At 44.9% G+C, this 22,383-nt stretch overlaps 1 protein-coding gene across 3 annotated transcripts in view; it reads right to left on the bottom strand.

Annotated features, from left to right (window-relative positions):
* Positions 1-22,383, bottom strand: part of LRRC9 (leucine rich repeat containing 9) — a 584,298-nt gene that overhangs the window by 107,210 nt on the left and 454,705 nt on the right. For all 3 annotated transcript variants that reach the window (XM_033952892.1, XM_033952893.1, XM_033952894.1), the window contains exons 28-30: positions 17,214-17,353; positions 15,176-15,312; positions 1,731-1,948 (exon numbers count right to left, since the gene is read on the bottom strand). In XM_033952892.1, coding sequence (XP_033808783.1) covers positions 1,731-1,948; positions 15,176-15,312; positions 17,214-17,353 — 495 coding nt within the window. The remainder of the gene's footprint in view (positions 1-1,730; positions 1,949-15,175; positions 15,313-17,213; positions 17,354-22,383) is intronic.

Below are 22,383 nucleotides of genomic sequence, written 5' to 3'. Positions count from 1 at the left end.
GTCCGAGGCAAAAATTGGCCGAATCAAAAGACTGCACAGGGTGGGCAGTACAGACTCCTGTGTATATTAACAGAAACATTATTATCCAAGTAAGAACCTAATCTTTTGTTATGCTACATATACACAGGAACCTGTACTATAGCTAACATGCCAAAGCAGTGTCGGATGTCTAGGGAGGGACAGATGAGCCTGATTGCAGAACTGAGGACCCAAATGTGGCATCCTCTCGAGCCGCCTCATCCACTCAGTAGAACTTTGTAAAAGTGTAAAGAGTAGCCCAAGTAGCTGCTCTATAAATTTCATCAGGCGAAACAGCCTGGGACTCTGCCCAGGAAGCCTCTACACCTCGTTTAATGTACTACAATACAGATAGGGGGCTGTTTCCTACAAGACATCACTGGTCAGTGACTAAAGAGCACTGCACTGGTGGAGGGTTGCTGGGTATCAAGCTTCAATGTAGAGAGGATGTCAGAAATGACATGGAAAATGGAAGCTGATTTGAAAGGTGATACACTTGAGGGGTCATCACAATGATCTGCTGCCACTCCTGCCTGCTGACTACCAGACCATGTCAAGGATCCCAAATCGTCCACAGATGCAGAAGAGCCATATGAAAATAAGAAGATAAGAACATAAGCAGTGCCTCTGCTGGGTCAGACCAGAGGTCCATCATGCCTAGCAGCCCACTCACGCGGCGGCCCATCAGGTCCAGGACCTGTATAGTAATCCTCTATCTATACCCTTCTATCCCCTTTTTCTTCAAGAAATCATCTAATCCCCTCTTGAACCCCAATACCGTCCTCTGTCCTATCTCCCCTCCTTCCTTTCACCTCTCTGTCTTTCACTTCCCATCACTCTGCTTTAGTCTGGAATTCCTCTCTCTTTCTTCCTTTTCCTGATCTGACACATCTCTCCTTCCCTTCCCCCTTTCCTGTGGTCTAGCATCTCTATCTGCTCCTTCCCTTACTGCCCCTGGAGGTCTAACATATTTCCTTCCCTTTCCTCTCCATCCTTGCAGTCCAGCATCTCTCTTACCCTCCCTATGCTATTCCATTCCCTCCTCCACACAGGATCCAGTGTTTGTTCACCGTTCTTCCCAGTGGCATTGCTGTAACTCTTCAGGATGGTGGCAGCATGAGTAAAGTAAACATGCTGCCTTTGATATCTCGGAAGCTTTCTCTCTGCTCCTGTTTCCTGCCTATGCGGGGACAGGAAGCAGTAGCCGATCAAAAGCTTCCAGGTCGCCAAAGGCAATGTGTTTATTTCACTCACGCTGCCAGCAGGCCGAAGTGTTAGAGCAGTGCTACTAGGAATGAGAACGGTGAGGAAGCACTAGATCTTACTGAGGGGGGGGGGGGGGAGGATTTTGCATAGGTGCGCGAGTTGCCCAGAAGGTCTATGTGGGCTGCCATTGGCTCATGGGCCTTGCAATGAAGACCACTGACTAATGTTATTTTTGAAAAGTGCAGTGGCCTTATCAGCTTATTCCCTGGCCTGTTCTTTCCAGTTGTTACCACTAGTGTTTAAGTAGATGTAAAGAGACTGGAAGTATATGCAGCTAGTTTTCAATTTGCTCAGCATTTTCTATTACAGTACCATAGTGGACCTGACAGTGAAATTGTAAAGCAGTGCATGTCCCTGCTCAAAAAGAAAATAGACAACCCAATGCTTGCTAAAATGTGATACAGTAATTTAAATGTATTTAATACAAATGATTCATAATAAAGTACCTGGATTTTATTATACCCAATAAATAGTTTTTTCAGCTTTATCAAAGGTTGCAGATTATTTAACTCTCGTATTCTGTTTTCCTCTAAATGAAGCTCCAAAAGGCAGCTTTGTTTGACAAAGGAAGATTCATTAATAACTTTAATGCGGTTGTGATCCAATACAAGTTCTTGCAAACAATATAAACTTTCGAGTCCATCAATTTGAGTGATTTCATTACCTAAGAGGAGAAGACCAAAATAAAAAAATCAGATATAGTACTTGAAATAAATGCAGTTTAAACATTTTTCCTTGAATCAGCATTTTTTCTTATAAACATCTAGCCATGATGGAAGTAATTCTATGACTATGTATGTACCTATAAAGAGGCACCCAGAGGGTGCCTGGTAGGATCATATTCTATAAAGGAATAAAAATGACTACTTTTCTTTATCGATTAGTCTAACAGCAAAAGGCTAACAGTTTTTTCTACAAATTTTCTGTTCTTGTCCCCCTCCAGACCAATCCAGATTAACATAAGAATTGCCATACTGGGACAGACCAAAGTTTCATCAAGCCCAGAATTCTCTTTCAAACAATGGCTAACCCAGGTCCCAAGTACTTAGCTAGATTCCAAACAGTAAAACAGATGTTATGCTGCTTATCCTAGGAATAAGCTGTGGATTTTCCCCAAGCCATCTCAATAATGGCCCATGAACTTCTCTTTTAGGAAACTATCCAAACATTTTTTAAACCATGCTAAGCTTACTGATTTCACCACATTCTCCAGCAACAAATTCCAGAGTTTAATTACAAGTTTCAAGTTTATTAGGATTTTATATACCGCCTATCAAGGTTATCTAAGCGGTTTTTTACAATCAGGTACTCAAGCATTTTCCCTCTCTGTCCCGGTGGGCTCACAATCTATCTAACGTACCTGGGGCTATGGAGGATTAAGTGACTTGCCCAGGGTCACAAGGAGCAGTGCGGGGTTTGAACCCACAACCCCAGGGTGCTGAGGCTGTAGATCCAACCACTGCACCACACACTCCTATTACATATTGTATGAAGAAATATTTTCTCCAGTTTGTTCTAAATCTATTATTTAGTCCTAGTCCTAGTATTTTTGGAAAGAGTGAACAAGTGATTCACATCTACCCTTTCCACTCCCCTTAGTATTTTATAGACATCTATCATATCATCCTTGAGCCATCTCTTCTCCAAGCTGGAGTCCTAGCCACTTTAGCCTTTCCTCATAGAGAAGTTGTCTCATCCCTTTTATCATTTTCATCGCTCTTCTCTGTATCTTTTCAAATTCCGCTACATCTTTTTTGAGATACGGTAACCAGAATTGTACACAGTATCCAAGGTTTGGCCATACCATAGAGCAAAACAAGGACATTATAATATTTTCATCTTTGGTTTCCATTCCTTTCCTGATAATTCCTAACATTCTATTTGGTTTCTTAGCTGCCAAAGCACATTGAGCTGAGGATTTCAACAACATATCAAATGGCCCAACATATCAAATATCAAATGGCCCATCTTGTCTGCCCATTCACAGTAACCATTATCTCTTTCTCTCTCTAAAAGATCCCACAATGACACCTAGATCCTTTTCCTGGGCAGTGATTCCTAACATAGAACCCAGCATCACATAACTATAGTTCGGGTTCCTCTTTCCCCCATGCATCACTTTGCACTTGCTCACATTAAATATCCTCTTGCAATTTTTTACAATCCTCTTGCGATTTAACAACTTTGAACAACATTGTGTCATTAGCAAATTTAATAATCTCACTAGTTATTTCTATCTCTAGATTATCAATAAATATGTTAAAAAGCAGCATTCCCAGCACAGACCCCTGGGGTACCCCACTATTTACCCTTTTCCACTCAGAATATTGACCATTTAAACCTACTCTGTTTTCTGTCTTTCAACCAGTTCTTAATACATAATAGGACATTACCTCCTATCCCATTGCTTTCTAATTTCTTTAGAAGTCTTTCATGAAGACTTTGTCAGGAATGATATGACAGAGGTCTATAAAATACTGAGTGGAGAGGAAAGGGTAGCAGTGAATCACTTGTTTACTCTTTACAAAAATACTAGTACTAGGGGGCATGTGATGAAGCTACTATGTAATAGATTTAGAACAAACCGGAGAAAATATTTCTTCACACAACATGCAATTTCTGGAGAATGTGGCAAAATCTGTCAGCTTAGTAGGATTTAAAAAAGGTGTGAATAATTTTCTAAAAGTCAAGTATATGGGCCATTATTGAGATGGCTTGGGGAAATGCACTGCTTATTCCTAGGATAAGCAGCATAAAATACTTTACTACTTGGGATCTAGCTAGGTACTTGGGACCTGGGTTGGTCACTGTTATAAACAGGATAATGGGCTTGATGGACCTTTGGTCTGTCCCAGTATGGGAATTCTTATGTTCTTGACAGTTCCTGGATCAGTTGCTTCAAGAAGCATTCATTTATTACATCTAGGAAATTTTAGCACTCCCAGATATGACAATTATCCAGTTAATTTTGGAGTAATTGAAATCATATAACAAATTATCTTTTATCTGTCTTTCTGTCCTGGCAAATGGTAGTATAGTTCTATCAGTATAATCTTTCCCTTCACACACACAATTTCTATCCATAAGGATTTCATGCTGCTATACGTTTCATGCAGAATGTTTATTTTGTTTGACTCAGTTCCCTGTTTAACATACAGTGCAACCTCCCTCCCTCCAATCTGATGTGCTCTATCATTGCAATATAATTTGTAACCTAGTAACAGTTTTCCATTGATTTTTCTTCTTCAACTAAGTCCTATTATACCTCTTCATTTTGTGCTCTAAAGATACGTCAAATTGTTTTTTTTTCTCCCCTGCATCTACAAGCTGCTTAGAGGTTGACAGGGATAATTTAAGAACATAAGAAATGCCTGCACCGGATCAGACCTGGGGTCCATCTAGTCCGGTGATCCGCACACGCAGAGGCTCAGCCAGGCATACCCTGGCGAATACCTTAGTCATCGTATCCCTCAATGCGTCCTACAAGAAGATGTGCATCCAATTTTTCCTTAAATCCTAGAATGGTGGTTTCTTCCACCACCTCTTCCGGGAGAGAGTTCCAGGCGTACACCACTCGCTGTGTGAAGCAGAACTTTCCTGGCCGTGTCCCCTCTCAGCTTCAGTCCATGACCTCTTGTCCGAGTCTGAGTCACATTTGACAATGTGAATAACGTTGTTTCTTGCTCACCATCCTTTCCCCCTGTTGGTGAGTGAGCTTGCTCCATTTTGTCGATTCCTTTTAGTATTTTAAAAGTCCCTATCAGATCCCCTCTCAGTCTTCTCTTCTCGAGGGTGAATAATCCCAGTTTTCTGAGGTGATCTTTGTAGCTCAAGTTCTCCATACCTTTTACTAGCTTCGTCGCTCGCCTCTGCACCTTCTCCAGCAGTGTTATATCCTTCTTCAGGTATGGAGACCAGTGTTGGATACAGTATTCCAAGAGTGGTCTGACCATTGCTCTATAAAGCGGCATGATGACCTCCCTTGATCTACTCGTGATTCCCTTCTTTATCATGCCTAACATCGTGTTAGCTTTCTTTGCCGCCGCTGCGCATTGATAGACAGGATCCAGAATGTGAACTCGCAGGCCTTGAGCATGCTCAGATGCTCAAGGCCCAGCAGACGAGGAGGCCGATCTTCGGGGTGCCCAGATGAGGGTAAGAAGCGGCGGGGGGGGGGGTGCCGGATCATGTCGGGGGGGGGGGGTGCAGGGGGTGCCAGATCACAGGGGGGGGGGCCTTCAAGGGGAGCAAGTTCTCAGGGGGGGAGGGGGGGGAACGCATCAAAGCGAGTTTCCATTATTTCCTATAGGGAAACTCGCTTTGATAAACGAGCATTTTGGATTACGAGCATGCTCCTGGAATGGATTATGCTCGTAATCCAAGGTACCACTGTATATTCTAATCACAAAACATAATTTTTTTTTCTACATTTTGTTGTCTGGTCATTTTATTCTTCACATCACATTGGTCTCAGGCTCTAGTTTCTGTTTCCATCTGTCTATTCTTAACTCACTTGCCAGGGTCTCTTGACTATTTGACATATCTTCTTTCTCCATGCTCACTATTCATCTTCCATCTCTGTGTATGGTTTTCCCCCATGCTCAGCAAGCATCTCCCTTCTCTGTCTCCTATTCTTCCCTTTCTAGTATTTCCCCTGTGCCCATCTCCCTGCCTTCATCATCTCACCATTTATGGTCCTCTCCTCCTGTGTACAGTATCACTCCTCTATATCTCTATTCTCACCCCTATCCAGCATCTTCCTTCTGCGTTCTTATTCTCCCCCATGTCTAACCATCTTCTCTGTGTCCATATACTCTCCCATGTTAAGCATTACTTCTCTGTGTCTATATACCACCCCCATGCAGATGCTGAATTCCCCTTTTTGTCTCTGTTCCTATGCTCCCATCCATGCTCACTATCTCCCCTCTTTTTGTATATCTCCCTGTGTCCAGCTTCTCCCCTCTCTTACTCCCTTACATCAATGTGTCTCTCATACTCTCTCTTTTTTCCCTCCATCCACTATGTTCAATATTTCACTCACTCTTCCTTCATCCCCTTGGTTCAGCTTTTCTCCTTCCCTTTTCTTCTCTCTCTTCTTCCCTGCAGGTCCTACACCTCTCTCCCTTCCCTCTAGCCCCCTTCCCATAGGTTCAACACCTCTATCCCCTTCCTTCAGTACCCAGGTGCAGGTCTGGCATCTCTCCCTTCCAGCTCAATTGCACCCACCAAAAGGGCCCAGCACCTGCTTCCCTTCCCCCTAGACCAGATCCAGCAACTGTCTTCCTTCCCTTCAGCTCCCTTCTCTTCTTGCTGCCGAGTCCCTCCTTCCAATGTAACTTCCGACGGAAGTTACATCAGAAGGAGGGACTCGGCAGCAAGAAGGTTCCGGTCAGAGCAGCCCTGCATGCAGGAAGCTTCTAAAAGACTAGTAGGCCCATCCCAGGAGATGCGAAGGGGCCAACCTAGGACACTCATGGGTTTGTTGTTGGGGATTTTTTTTTGCCGCCCGCCATTGCAAGGGAGTGAGGGTGGGGGGACTATTGGACCCACAATAAAGAGGGAGGGGGGCTGCTGGACTCACAAGAGGGGATGCTGCTGCACCCACGATTACAAGAGGGGGCTGCTGGATACGCGATCATGAGAAGGGCTGCTGCCTGGGAGGGGTGCGAAGGGAGGCAACTTGCGGCACATACTTTACTGTGGGGACAAGGCCATTCACTGCTCCATGTCGCAACCAGTTTTTTTTTCCCCCATTCCTGTGGATTACCCGTGGCTAGTTGCTGGTAACAGTCACTATGTCATTCTCTAGTCCAGACCTTTGCCAAACCATAACTGACCCTGAAAGGGAAGTCTAGCCAAAGTAGCCTTGGAAGTGGAATCACCAAACCAATGTCTGATCCAGAGCATTCTGCGAAAAGAAATGGAATACGCAGACACCTTTGCCAAAACTCACATAAGATTATACAAGGCATCAGTGATATAATCTGTCCCAGCCAAAAAGAAGTTGAGGAAGAGGAACCACAATCTCACTCTCCAGTGTGCAGCCCAGACAGGTGCATGTGAAAAAGGATGTTGTTGCTGAAGCACCTTTGATGCCTAAAGCAGCTGCATCAAAGGGTTTCCAGAGGACTACCTCCACATGGCTGTGACACAATGTTCCAGCGGCAGACCAGCCCGAGCATAGCAAAAAGAGATACAGTCCGCAAGCCATATGTGGACATTATCCTCTTGGTAACTGGAGCTCCAAGTCTGTTAGGATCAAATAACAAGAACAGCTGAGTGGATTTTCTGTGAGTTTTTGTCCGATCTAGATAATAAGCAAGAGCACGTTTACATTCACAGGCGCTGGTTAGAGAATCGCGTTGCTGCTGAGCTGATCGTGACAAGGGAATCTCCCTGCTGTGATCAGTTTAGCAGCTGTGGCAGGGAACCTGTCCCCCCCAAGACATCCCCCGGTAGGAGGGATGCCCAATCCGTCCTGCCGAAACCATGGCAGGAGGAGTGCCCAATTCCTCTTGCTGCTACCCCCCTGCAGGAGGGATGCCCAGTCCCTCCTGCCAGAACCCTACCACCACCTAGAGACATTCCCTGGCAGGGTGAGAATGTGGTCTTGGGAAGAAGACATGAAGAACTATAGACAGGTTCAGATGAAATTTAGAGATGACAGGAGGTACTGAGCATTCCTCCTGCCAGGAAATGTCTCTAGGGGGTGGGGGTGGGGTTCCGGCAGGAGGGACTGGGCATCCCTCCTGCCGGAGGATGTCTCAGGGTGGTGGTGGCAGGAGGAACTTGGCACTTTTCCTGCCATGGACATTTAGGGCTGGGGAGGCTTTGAGGGTTCCGGAAGAAGGGACTGGGCATCCCTCTTACACATCCTTCCTATGCTCTCTTCGACATCATAGTTGACACTCTTCTCCACCTCAACATACACCTTGATACTTTCAACGTTCCCCATCCCTGAGGCAGGATATCGAGGACTATGATTCTGATTTGTGTCATCATTCCTGTTGAAGAGTCTTATGGTATATCATCAGACCCAACTTTTCCACCTCCTTGCAGGAGATCACTGCCATAGAGCCTCTCTTTTACTAATTTCATCAGAGGAGGCAAGGTCTACCAGTTAAGATGGAGTCATAGTCCAAACCTAGAGCAGAACTCTTTGATGCATTAGATTATGAGCAAGCACCTAATGACTGCTTAAAGCTTCCTTTTCATAATAATGAAGGATACTATGTTCAAAAATTAGGAGATCCTTCTTTTGGTTCCTGTGGTTCCATGCAAACTGGACACATTATACAGGGTCCAATCGTACCCAAGTTTTGACAAATCGTTGGACCAGTCATTACTTTTGGAGTCTGCCTTAAAAAAGGCTATCAGTTCAAGAAACTATGCTAACACTCCTCCAAGCAGAGAAGGAAGAACCTTAGAAAAATTTGGTAGATTATTCCAGAATACCATGTTAACCAGTAGGGTTCTTAGTTACAATTTCTATATGACCTTGTATAAGAAATCCTTAGATGAAAAGTTATCTCATTATGAGCAATACATAACTGATGACCAATTAAATGCCTTCCTAAGAAGCAATTCTCCTCCCTTCTTGTTTTTCCCCCTTCATTTTATTTTCATCTCAATGTATTTTAACTCCCTGGTGTACTTCCCTATTAATCACGTACATTTTGTCAGTACTATAAACCCCCCCCCCCCATTTCTTTTATTTTAATATATGTTGCATATAATTTTATGTTCATTTTGCCTCCTCAATCAAGTAGTACTCATTCGAATGGACAATCAAGACGCCATGTATTACATGAACAAGGAGGCATTGGGTCTTGCCAACTTTGCCAAGAATCAATTAAAATTTGTTCCTGGGTGATTTCTCACAGCATATTTCTCAAAGCAGTTTATCTTGCAGGAAAACAGAACATCTTAGTAGACAAGCTGAGCAGACTTCTGCAGCCTCACGAGTGGTCGCTCAACTTAGCTGCCTACGTCAAATATTCAACAATTGGGGGACCCCACAAGTGGATCTCTTTGCTTCTCTTCACAATCACAAACTTCCAGTCTTCTGCACTCCCAATCACTTGGAGTTCAATACTTTTCTCCTAGACTGGACAGACAAATTCTTATATGCTTTCCCTCCAGTACCTCTACTCCGAAAGATTCTGTTCAAACTATGCCAAGAACAGGCTACTGTGGTACTCATTACACCTCAATGGCGGAGACAACCATGGTTCTCTCTCCTTCTTCAGTTCAATGTATGGGAACCCACCATGCTGCAAATTGCTGATCTTAGACCGTGTTGGCTGCGTTCCGACTCTTATCACACAGTATTTTGGATGCACTCTGGCATTTCTATTCCTTGTGATTTTTACAGAACAGACCCCAGAAGAAGGGATGCACTGGGAGTGGCCTAAGACTCTGATTGGCCAGATCTTAGGCTACTCCCACGGGAGGTGGCCTAAGGGATCTGACCATTCAGAATCTTAGGCTACACCCAGTGCATCCCAGAATGCACTGGGAGAGAGGCCTAAGATTCCGGTTGGCCCAGGTGCCTATGGGAGGGGCCTTAAATGTCTGGGCCAATTAAGTCCTTAGGCCCCTCCCTGGTGTAAATGTATTAAAATTAGTCTAATAAAAAGATTACTTTATTTCCATTTTCTCTTTTAAAACATTTATCAATATGGCTACAATAAAGGAACATAAATTTTTTTTTCTATCTTTTGTCGTTTCTGCTTTAATCATTCTCTTCACTCTCTTTTTTTCCACCCAGCATCTGTCCCCTCTCTCCCTTTCATATATCTGCCCTCAATCTGCCTCTTCCATCCACTGTGTCCCCATCCCTCCCCCTATGCCCTGCCTCTCCTTATGTCCAGCTTTTCTCCCTCTGTTCCTTTTCTCCTCCTATACCTCTCATCCCAAGGCAAGCATCTCTCTCTTTTTTCTTTCCATTTGTTAATTTATCAACTTTACCAATCTTCTCTCCTCATTTCTCTCTCTCTTTTCCAGCTCCCCTGTCCCAGCATTGCTCTTTTTTTCCTCACTCCTTGACTTCAGCTTCTCCCACTCTTCCCCAATGTCTAATATAATCTCTCTCTTGTCTCCAGGCCATCTCCTTCTCTGCCTGCTCTGTAGTAAGGCATATTTTTCCTCTCCCTCCCGATATTTGGCACCCTCCATCCATGCCCCCTGAGTTTTGATAACTCCCTCTATTCTCTTCCCTTCCCCCTCCCCTCTGTCCCTCACTTGCTCTCTTTCTTTGTCACCCCCCCCCCAAACACACACACACATCATTCATAACTCACTGCTCTTGCTGGCGTCAGGCCTTCCTCTCTACCAGGTTACATTACATTACATTACATTACAGATTTCTATTCCGCCATTACCTTTTGGTTCAAAGCGGATTACAAAAAGAGTTATGGAAAAAGGGTTACAATGTTAGATCAGAGAAGGTTTCCAAGAGAGAGAAAAGTAGGATCTGGGGTTAGGGAGGGGAAGGTAAGAGGGGGGTTAAGCTTTATCATGGTATTAAGCTTTATTAAGGGATTTCTTGCAGAGTATAGTTTTTATTTCCTTTCTGAACATCTTGTAGTCTGGGGTTGTTGTCAATAGGTTGGAGACTTGGTTGTCTATCTTCGCTGCCTGAGTGGCCAGTAGTCCGTTGTATAGTTTTTTCCGTTTTACTTCTTTGATTGGGGGGTAAGTGAATGGGGTGTGTGTTTTTCTATGCCTGGTAGAGGTGGTTTGGATGAGGCGGTCGTTTAGGTAGGTTGGGCTGTCTCCATTTATAGTTTTAAATAGTATACAGTAGAATTTAAATTGTATTCTTTCCTGGATTGGAAGCCAATGAGAATTGATGAATGCCTCAGTAATGTGATCATGTTTTTTCAATGAATAGATGAGTCTCAGAGCTGTATTCTGAATTGTCTGTAGTTGTTTAATTATTATTGCAGGGCAGGGGAGGTAGAGGATGTGGCAATAGTCTAGGATACTTAGGATTAGAGATTGTACTAGGAGCTGAAATTGTGTTTTTTCGAAGAATTTTCGGACTTGTCTAAGGTTTCTCATAACTGCGAAAGATTTCTGTATTGTTTTGTTAATTTGTGGTTGCATGATGCAGCCTCTGTCAATAGTCATACCTAGAAGTTTTAGGGTGGTTTGCAAAGGGTAGTTAATAGAGTTGATTTCTAAGTTGGTTATGGTTGGGAATTTGTTATTTTCTAGGAGGATGAATTTAGTTTTGTCTGGGTTGAGTTTCAGTTTGTGGTCTTCCATCCAAGTCGTAACTGTAGCTAGAGTTCCTTGTAGTGTGTCTGACATTAAGAGCATTGGTTGGTCGAAAGGAATGAGGATGGTGATGTCATCAGCATAGCTATAAGAGGATAGGCCTTGTTTGTTCAGGTAAACGCCAAGAGAGGCCGTATATAGGTTGAAGAGAGTAGGGGACAGTGGGGACCCTTGTGGAACGCCGCAGGGGTTGGACCAAGGTTTGGATTTTTCTTTGTCTGATTTTATTTTGTATGTTCTGGATTTTAAGAAACCTTCAAACCATGAGTATACTTTATCTGAGATGCCTATTGAGTCCAAGATTTGCAGTAGGATGTTATGGTCTACCAGGTCAAATGCCGCCGTCAGGTCCAACTGTATGAGCAGCATTTTTTTTCCAATGCTGAGGTGTTGTCTTGCTGTGTCGATAAGGGAGCCTAGTAGTGTCTCTGTGCTGAAGTTAGTTCTGAAGCCGGATTGCGTGGGATGAAGTAAGTTATGGTCCTCGAGATAGTTGGTGAGGAATTTGGCTACTAATCCTTCTGTTAGTTTGATATATAGAGGTATTGAGGCTATTGGTCTGTAGTTGGATGAGAGGTCTGTTGGTCCTTTTGGGTCTTTTAAGATTGGGGTGATGATGATTTCGCTGAGGTCATTCGGGAAAATGCCATCTGTGAACATGGTTTGTATCCAGTGTAGGAGTAAGGTACGGAACTTAGTGCTCGCTGATGACAGGAGATATGGCGGGGAGTGGTTGAGTTCACATGATGTGTAGCTGTACTTATTGTAGAGTTTGTTGAATTCGGTCCAATGTATCTTAGGGAATTGGGACCAAGATCTGTCTGCAGCACAAGATTCATTTTCTGTGGGGAGTATTGTGACTTCGAGTAGGTGGGTTGGGTTACTAATGAGAGTAGCTCTGGTGTTTGTAATTTTATTCTTGAAGTGTTCAGCTAGGAGGGAGGCTGAAGGGGAGGAGTTATTGTTAGTGGTCAAATAGGGTATGGTGTTAGTTAGATCTTTTAATATTTGGAATAGTTTTTTGGTGTCTTGGGTTTCCGTGCCTATTAGGTTGGTGTAATGTTTTTTCTCTTTTCTTTTAATAGAAGTTTGTATAGTTTGCTAATTTTTTTCCAGGCGGTTTTCGTGTGATCTTGGTTGGATTTTCTTCATTTTCTTTCCAGACGTCTACATTGTCTCTTGAGTAGGAGTAATTCTTCGTCGAACCATTGGTCTGATCGTCTGCATGTTCTGGTTTTGGTTCGAAGTGGGGCTTGTTCATTAAGAATGTTGTTGCTCAAATAGCCCCAGTGTGAAATGAAGTCTTTGGGGTTATCTTCTTGGATTGTTTCGTCTACTTTTGACCAGAAAATGGCGGGCTCGATGCGTTTGCGTGATGTGTAGGTTACTATTTTGGATATTGGTTTGGATTTGTTTTTGGTCCAGATGATGTTGAAGGTGTAAGTGTAGTGGTCTAACCAGAGGGATGGCGACCAGGTTCCATTAGACGTTTGAATTTCTGAAGTAGATGTTTGATGGGTCATGAAGGCTGCAATGTCCAGTTGGTGTCCTTTCTCATGAGTAGTTTGTGGGTTTAAAATTTGGAAGGATAGGGCATTGAGGAAATAAAGTAGATTGTCTACTGGCTTGGATGAATGGTCTTCAAGATGAAGGTTTAGGTCTCCTAGGATAAGATTGTGTGTTTCTGTAAGAGAGTTTTGGTATATGAAGTTTTCAAATTCGGATCTAATCATGGCCCAATTTCCTGGTGTTATATAACAGAGCATGCAATTTAGTGAGTTTTTCAGTGCGGTGGAAGAGATTTGACATGCTAAAAGGTCCATGTAAGGGGTGGAAGTTTTTTCCAATATGTTTAAGGTTAGGGAGTCTTTGAGTAAGATCGCTAATCCACCTCCTCTTTTTTTCTCTCTGCAGGTCACTGTAATTTTGTATCCTTTTGGGCAGACTTCTGTAATTCTTGGGTCTGTGTCCGATGTTAGCCAGATTTCTGTGAGGAAGAGGCAGTCTAGGTTTTCGTCTAGGTTCCGCCTACTTTCTGTTTCCGCAAAAGCAGGACCCTGCAGAGAGGAAGGCCCAACACCAGCAAGAGCAGCGTGTTGTGAAGCCTGCCATTGTGGAGATGTTTCTGGACCATGACGATGCTGGGCCAGCAATGACTCAGTGAGGCCAATTTTTCCCCAGATTGAATCGATTTGAATCAATTCAACCCAAGTGAATCGATGAATTGGGAAGCTCTAACCTGCACCAGTTCTTTAATCTGGTCACGTAAAGATTGCACCTGTACCGTGGTATTCATTGGTACAGATGGTGCAGTACATACTGGGTGTTGAAGCGTTGGTGACCTTGATGATGAGGCACACATATAAGACACTAGTTGAAAAGATGGGGTCCTCATCTTGGTACATTGATGCTTGGCATGTGCTGATGGTGTAGACGTCTGAGACGATGCTGATGTATATTTGCTGAGGTATTAGTGCATGCTTGGAAGAGAAATCATGCTTATGCTTCTTAGCCTTTTTGCTAGGAACCCCAGATGATGGTATCGACAATGATCAAGTTTATTAAAAGTTTCAAGTTTATTAAAAATTTTGATAAAACGCCTATCACAAATTCTAAGCGTTGCACATAAAAAAGCGATGTAATTAAAAAAAACAAAAAACTTATATTATATATGGATGCGTTGTAATTGTTTTTTCCTTTGATCCTGTTGGTATATTGCAAATACATCCAGGGGGAGGGAGGGTGGGAGAGGGATATTTCTGTCATGGTTTCATTCTCTTGCAAGGTGGGTTTTTTTTGTTGTGGGGATTTTGATTGATTATAAATGCATATATGATTGATGTTTGTGTAGATACTGTACTGCATTTTTGTTAACTTTGGAAAATCAATAAAGATTTAAACAAATGCTCCCAGCCTGAAACAGGTGCACGAGAGTCCGAAGGTCCAAAAAAATCAGGCTTTAGAAAAAATGAAAAATTTAAATCGGGAACAAAAAAGAAAATATTACGTGAAAAAAAATATAAGCGGGAAGGTGAAAAATAGTCCATACAGGGCTCCATGGATGATGTCATCCACATGTGAGAATATACTGCTTGCTTGTCCTATGATAAAGCATGATTTCTGTTATTTGGCAAAATTTGTGGCATCCCTTAACACACATTAATAACCATGTCTTCCATTTAGAAGAAACATACACAAAATAAGTGTTTGTACATTTTTAATATACAATAGACTCTCTGATAACCAGAACTCAAGCAATCAGAATTCTCAAGAAAACAGCAAAAAAAAAAAAAAATCTAAGAAATACTGTAATACTTTACATAAAAATGAAAATAAAATCAATTTCTGGTGAAAATTTAAGTGTAAACTTGCCACGCCACACCTGAGTATGCCCACACTTTGCCTACCACATGTCCAATAGTTTGTCTGGAACAGCTAATGGTATGGCATAGTATGGGGTATAGTATTAGTTAGGCCTATTTTTAATAGTAACTCTCAAGCAACCAGAAACTACATTTATCCGGCATCTATCAATCCCCATGGGTGCTAGTTAACTGAGAGTTTACTGTATATTTAAAATGTCACATTAGAGTTTTGTTATACTCACCCTCTAAAAATAGGGATTTTAAATGTTTTAGTCTGCTCAGTTGTAGTTGAGGTAAATTATTTATTCCATTGTAGCCCAGATGAAGCTCTTCTAAGCTCTCCATTACTGGAGACAGAATTTCAATAATTCCCACATCCCTAAAAAGATTAAACATGTATAGAATTCTGGAAGTATTACTTACATAGATGTTTACCAGTATACAGAAATCCAAATATCTGTTTGGTAAAATATCTTTGTGAACACAGAAGTAGAGCCTGCCCAATCTATGGGCCAGGTGAGCACTGGCTTAGGGCACCAGTGATAAAGGATGCCAAAATCCCAGTCTGGCTTCTCTTACTTTCTCTTCCCTCGCCCACTCACCCATGGTCCAGCAACTTCCCCCTCAAATGCCCCCACAGGTATACTTTCAAACTTCTAGAGGGCATCAACAACAGCAGCAATCCATATTTACTTAGGGTTACCAGATGACTGGATTTCCCCAGACATGTCCTCTTTTTGAGGGCTCCAATTAAACATTCAGGTGGCTTTATTTTTTATTTTGTCCAGGTGCTGCTGCAATGATGAGAAGAAATATGCACGGGCAGTGGTGTAGTAAGAGGGGGGGAAAGGCAGTCCACCCTGGGTTTTATCTTGGTGAGGGTATAGGCACCTGTCCTCCACCCTCCTGCACCAGCTTCGGCTCTTCTTCTGACGTTGCTTCCTGGACCTGTGCCTAGGAAGTGACATCAGAGGACGATCCAACAATGGCGCGACAGCAGCTTGGGGGCTCTTGCTCGCGCCAGGAATGTTAGAGGTAAGGGATATGGGAGGTGGTGTGCACGCAGCAGGAGGGGTGGGGAAGGAAAATGTGGAAGTGGGGGTGGAGTAGAGGGTGGAGGAGGGACGCCACCGCCCCAGGTGCTTGTCACCCTTGCTACACCACTCTGTGGGGGGCTGCTATGCTGAGGCATGAGCTTTCGGCTGTACCAGTCCCCTGTTGTTCTGTTTGTGTGAATTCCAAACCTCATTCTGGTGCTCCAATAGCCTCTCCCACTGGTTCCAAGCCTTACTCTAGTGCTCCAATAGCTTTACTCGGTGGTTACAAGCCTTAGTAATGACTTTTTAGTGTTAATTATTTTGTCAACCCTGTCCCCAGTATCTGTTCTGTGTTTCCTTCCTCACATTCTCCACCAGACTTTATTCCCTTCACCCTGCATCCATTCCCTCTCCCCACAGTATGATCTCCCAACTGTCTTTCAGCATTGACTTACTATAATAAAAATCCCCCCCTCCTTCCCCCCCAAAAAAATTCAAACTACTCTTAGTAATTAAGAGAAAAAGACCTCAAAAAGTTGTCCCTGCCACTAAATAAAGCAAGAGTTAACATGGCAATTGTTTTATTGCTCCCCCTCCCCCCCCCCCAATGTAGTATCTAAATGTTTTCTTGAGGGAAGATTAGGAGACAGAGCTAGTATAGAGTATTGGATATCCTAAATTAATCCTATAAATCAGAAAAATAGAGGTAGGGTAGACTTGCATCAGAAAATTTGTTTAGGACATTCAATACTCTGCATCAGCTGTGGCTCTGCTGTTTGTTCAATTAAGGGCTGCAGCATTATAGAAGAGTGGGAGGCAGTCTGGGATGAGGCTGTGCTGAAAGGGGAGGCAAAGGACCAGCACTGCCAACAAGTGCCTCAGCAGAGCGGCCTCGCATTGGAAACTGCCTAGGCGCTGACAAGTGCCTACCCTAATAGGTGCTGGAATCGTGACTATGTTATGGCATCTAAGGGCAAAGTAGGAATGGTTATGCCTGGAAATAACCTTAGGTGCCATTAGGTGTGATTATCCGCAAACTTAGGCACTGGTAATGTAGGTCTTTAAAACACTGGCCTACGTTAACGGTGCCTATTTGACATAAGGCATGATTCTGGTAACGGCGCCTATACTTGACTGACATGTGGCTGACACTGTTTTTTAAGGCACAAGCCAATAAAAGCACCGTTTCCAGAATCTGGGCCTCAAACATCATATTGAATTATAGCTACAATTATTATGGTACCTGCTTGTTTTTGAAACTGTTTGCTGTCCATAGCCACTGGAAGTCACTTTCTGATGCAGTATCTGTTTATTTGTTAAGTGATTCTGAGACTTCTGCCTGGGTAGTATTGATTCAATGTGATTATAATTCAGGTTCAGTATCTACAGAAACAATGGGCATAAAAAAACCACATACATTTACAAAGCAAAGTGTTTCATTTCATTCTAGATTGAGTACTTTCAGACCTGGACTAGAGAGTATAGTGAAGGAGTTATAAATGAGATAAACATTTACACTGGCTATTCTAAAGCTGTGGTAAAGGTTTTTATTGCGGGCCATTGAGGTAAATGTTCATAGAATTCTTATGAGAACATAAGAAATGCCACTGCTGGGTCAGACCAGTGGTCCATTGTCCCCAGCAGTCTGCTCCCATGGCGGCCCTTGGGTCAAGGACCAAAGCCCTAACTGGGTCTAGCCTTACCTGCGTACATTCTGGTCTAGCAGGAACTTGTCTAACTTTGTCTTGAATCCCTAGAGGGTGTTTTCCCCTATGACAGCCTCTGGAAGAGCCCTATGGGTGAAAAAGAACTTCCTTATGTTTGTACGGAATCTATCCCCTTTTAACTTTAGAGAGTGCCCTCTCGTTCTCCCTACCTTGGAGAGGGTGAACAACCTGTCTTTATCTACTATGTCTATTCCCTTCATTATCTTGAACATTTCAATCATGTTCCCTCTCAGTCTCCTCTTTTCAAGGGAGAAGAGGCCCAGTTTCTCTAATCTCTCATTGTACGACAACTCCTCCAGTTCCTTAACCATTTTAGTTGCTCTTCTCTGGACCCTTTCGAGTAGTACCGTGTCCTTCTTCAAGTATGGCGACCAGTGCTGGACGCAGTATTCCAGGTGGGGGTCACACCAGTACAGCGGCATGATAACCTTCTCCGATCTGTTCGTGATCCCCTTCTTAATCATTCCAAGCATTCTGTTCGCCCTTTTCGCCACCGCTGCGCATTGACTTGTCAACCAGTACTCCCAAGTCTCTTTCATGGGGGGGGGGGGGGTTCTCTCTGAGCACTGCACTAGACATCCCATATTCGTGTACAAGATTTTTTTTACCAACATGCATCACCTTACACTTATCCACATTAAACTTCATTTGACATGTCGCAGCCCATTTCTCGAGTGTGTTTATGTCCTGTTGCAGGTCATTGCAATCCTCCTGTATCTTCACTACTCTGAATAACTTCGTATCGTCTACAAATTTAATCACCTTGCGTTTGTATATATACACTTGAGTTTGCATCATGTTACTTTCTTGCACATACTTCCCTCTTGCATCCCTTGCCGGCCCATGGTAGAAATCTCTACTGTAGCTTTGTAAAAGGAGCCTTTAATAAAGTGAAAAATTAATGTCAGCTATCAAAATGAGTGCCTTTTGAATACTAAGGACACTGCATCAAAATAAATTTTTACTAGTTGCCAATTTCAAAAATATTCAAGATATTTTTCATGAAAAAGTTACCAAATAAAAAGCAAGTGCAAATCTCTGAGGTAGTTTTCTCTGGGCAACCCCCCCCCCCCCTCCAGTAGTGGGAGAGATGCCTATTCTCTCCTGCTGCATCACAACACCCCCCAACCCCGGCCTCCGACCCCTCTCCTCCATACCTTTAATTAGATGGCTGACCGGAGAGATGACTTCTCCCTCCGGACAGGTGGCACGCCTCTTTCAAAATGAACCTTCCCCTTCCTGGTGCAACCTGGGATGCACTCGGGAGGAGCTTAGGGCTCTGACTGGCCCAGGTTGTATAAGCCACTCCTATGAGAGGGGTCTTAAACAACCTGGGCCAATCAGAGTCTCAGGTCCCTCTTCAGATGTACCGAGAAGGGGCCTAAGGCTCTAATTGGCCCGGATACTTAATGCCCCTCCTATGGGGCTTCCAGGCCAATCAGAGCCTTAGGCCCCTTCCCGATGCATCTGGGGAGGGGCCTGAGGTTCTGATTGGCCCAGTTTGTATAAGGCCCCTCCTATGGGTCTGGCATCTCCCCTCCCCTATCTTACTCCTTCCTCCTCCTCCCTCTGCATAGGCCTGCCTCCCCACTGCGAAGGCACTCTTCCTCCTCCTCCCCCTGCACAGGCCTGCCCCCCCTGCCGTGAAGGTCTGCTCCTCCCACAAAGGCCTGCCCCCCCTGCTGTGAAGGCACTCTTCCTCCTCCACACTGTGAAGGCCTGCTCCCCCCACCGCACAGGCACTCTTCCTCCTCCTCCCCGCTGCGAAGGCCTGCTCCCTGCCGCGAACGCATGCTCTCCCCGCAAGCCTGCATCTTCCCCGCTCTTACTTTAAGGCTAATACCCTTAGCCTTACTTTAAGGCTAAGCCTGCAGGATCACTGGTGTTACAGCAATCCCTGCAGCTGCCCGTCGTCCTCAGCGGCACGTTCTCTCTACCGCGATCCTGCCCCTGATGTCAGAGCAGGGGCAGGACGTAGCAGAGAAACATGCACCACTAGTCCTTTCAGAAGGGGCTGGAGAGCAAGTAGCGACAGCCGAATTGCCCAAAGCTTCAGACAATTGGTCAACCAACATTTCAGACCATGAGTCCACTGCCCATGAATAGAGTGGGCCCCGCAGTGAGCCCGCAACCTAACAGGCTGGCATCTGTCCTAAGAGTTATCCACTCGGAAATCCGGAAGCCATCCCTGGCAGACAGCCTCCCCCTGAAGCCACCAGCTCAAGTTGTTGCTAGCTGGCACTAACAAGGGGAATGGCATCTGAAGGGGAAAACTCTGTGGAGACCATTGAGATAGGAGGGACTCCTGTAAAAGGCACATGGGCGCTCTGGCCCAGGGGATCGCCTCCAAGCAGGCTGCCCGAGACCCCATAAACCAGGGTAAGTTCCAGGAGAACTCTGACCTTTTGTTGAAGGTTCTGTCTATGTGTCTTGAGAAGACATACATGACCCTGTCTGCAGATAAAAAGAAGCCCCAGAAACTCCAAGGACTGGGAGGATGCCAAGTGTCTCTTCCTGAACTTGTCAATGCCTGCAGCAAAGACACTAACGTCTCCACTGCACTTTGTACATACGACGAGATGGAACTCGGATCAACCAGCTGTCCCAGGAAGGGTGAACTTGGACCTTCTGCTGGCAGAAGGTCACCACAACTATCACTTTGATTAAAGTGCAGGTGCAATTGCGAAGCCAAAGGTCAGAGCTGCGAACTGGAAATGCTGTTGCAGAACATGGAAATGCAAAAACCTGCGATGTTCTGGGTAGAAGGTAATACGGAGGTAGCTCTGAGAGATCCAAGACCACTAGAAACTCTCCTGGAGAGACAGCAGCTATCACCGTGTACTCCATTACCTTTCAGAAAAAAGGAATTTGCATGAAGTGGGTGACTGACTTTAGATCCAGAATGGGTCTCCAATCCTTTGAGCCTTTCTGGCCCGATGAAGTGTAAGGAGTATCTGCCTAAGCCCCTATTCATGTTCTGGAACAGGTTCCATCATCCCGATGTCTAAGAGGCGTTGCAGAGTATCGCAGATCTTGGACTCCGTTCCGGTAGACTTGCCAGAGTCCAGAAACCAAACCTGAGGCGGGCTCAGGTGGATTAACTAGTGTCCGATGAAAGTTGAGTCCACTCCTGACAAAACCGAGAAGTCAGCCTTCAAGATGAAGAAGCCACACCCAACTCCTGGTGTTATCTGGGCTTTTTAGTCACAGCCACTGCACAGGAAACTAATGACACCTGGAATTGGAACCATAGTAACACGGGCATAGATCTGGGAACGTCTTTGGGAGGAAAACCTGTGTATCCCTGATGATACCTGCAAGAGGAATGAAGAGTACTATGATCCTTTCCCGACATCCAGTGAAACTTGTTCACAGTGAGCGACTTAGGGCGGTGCTCGGTAACACATGTGTAGATGTCATCCAGACCTATACCAATAAGAAGCTGGCCCTTGAAAAGACATCTGTCTGCTTAAGGTGATCTTTGAGGCAGCATCCCTAGTGCAAAGACTGGATCCAAAGAATCCTGCGCACAGACACTGCACCAGCAAAGAATGTACTAAGAACTCAAATGAGAACATAAAGGGCGCCTGGCACCTAATCCACACCTACCTTCATCAGTGGAGGACAGGCATGCACCTCCACAGAAGATGCATTGTGCTGGCCGGAGTGATAGGTGCACGCCATAAAGTGGCCACCGTCGCTTGGCTACCGGAAGATGCCACTATAAAAGAATGTTTTTGTAACATAATTTCCACTCTGCGATCCTGAGAGTCCTTAAACCTCACTCCTCCATCATTAGAGAGGGCTGCGCACTGGATAACCTGCACCACGGCAGAATCTACCCCAGGCTGTTCAAACCTGCCAAAAATCAGGATCCAGATGATAAAGCATAGACATTAGTGCTGCCCGATTCATGATTCGAATCAATTCACCGATTCACTTTGGGTGAATCGATTCAAATCGATTCGAAACAAAAAAAAAATTAGTTCCTGATTCGGATGACCCTCTCCCCTCACTCCCTAAAGCAGGAGCAGCAGCGCTGCTCTTGCTGGCCGGCCGCTGCCGCACCTACTTTGGAGGGCGAGGGGGGAGGGTCAGTGGGAAGTGCTGCTGTCGGGTTCCCCCCCTGGTGGCCGGTTCTCCCCCCTGGCATCCATTTCTACCCCCCTGGCGTTTGGCTTCCCCCCCCCCGGCCTCCCTGCACCGTTTACCTGTGAGGAACAGCCTGCAGATAAGATCGCGATGCTAGCGATCTTTCCACTGCTTCGGAGCTGTTTCCTCCATGATCCTGCCTCTGACATCAGAGGAGGGGTGGGACCGCGGCAGAGGAAACAGCTCCGAAGCAGTGGAAAGATCGCTAGCATAGTGATCTTATCTGCAGGCTGTTCCTCACAGGTAAACGGTGCGGGGAGGCCTGGGGGGAAGCCAGACACCAGGGGAGGCTAGGGGGAACATGCAGGCCTTCCGTGGGGGGGGGGGGAATGTGAGCAGTCCTTCGGGATGGGGGAACAGGCAGGCAGGCCTTTAATGGGGGAAAGGGAAGGGGAGGTGCAGGTTTCAGAGGGAGGTGCTGGTTTCAGGGGGGACAGACCTTCAAGAGGGGGGGCAGGCAGGCAGGCCTTTGGGGAGGATGCAGGCCTTCAAGAAGGGACAGGCCTTCAGGGAGAGGTGCAGGCCTTCAGGGGA

This window comes from Geotrypetes seraphini, chromosome 7, assembly GCF_902459505.1.
Source record: "Geotrypetes seraphini chromosome 7, aGeoSer1.1, whole genome shotgun sequence".
In the NCBI taxonomy this organism is placed as follows: domain Eukaryota; kingdom Metazoa; phylum Chordata; class Amphibia; order Gymnophiona; family Dermophiidae; genus Geotrypetes; species Geotrypetes seraphini.
The sequence above is the reverse complement of the archived record's forward strand: the minus strand, read 5'-3'. Positions and strand labels throughout refer to the sequence as shown.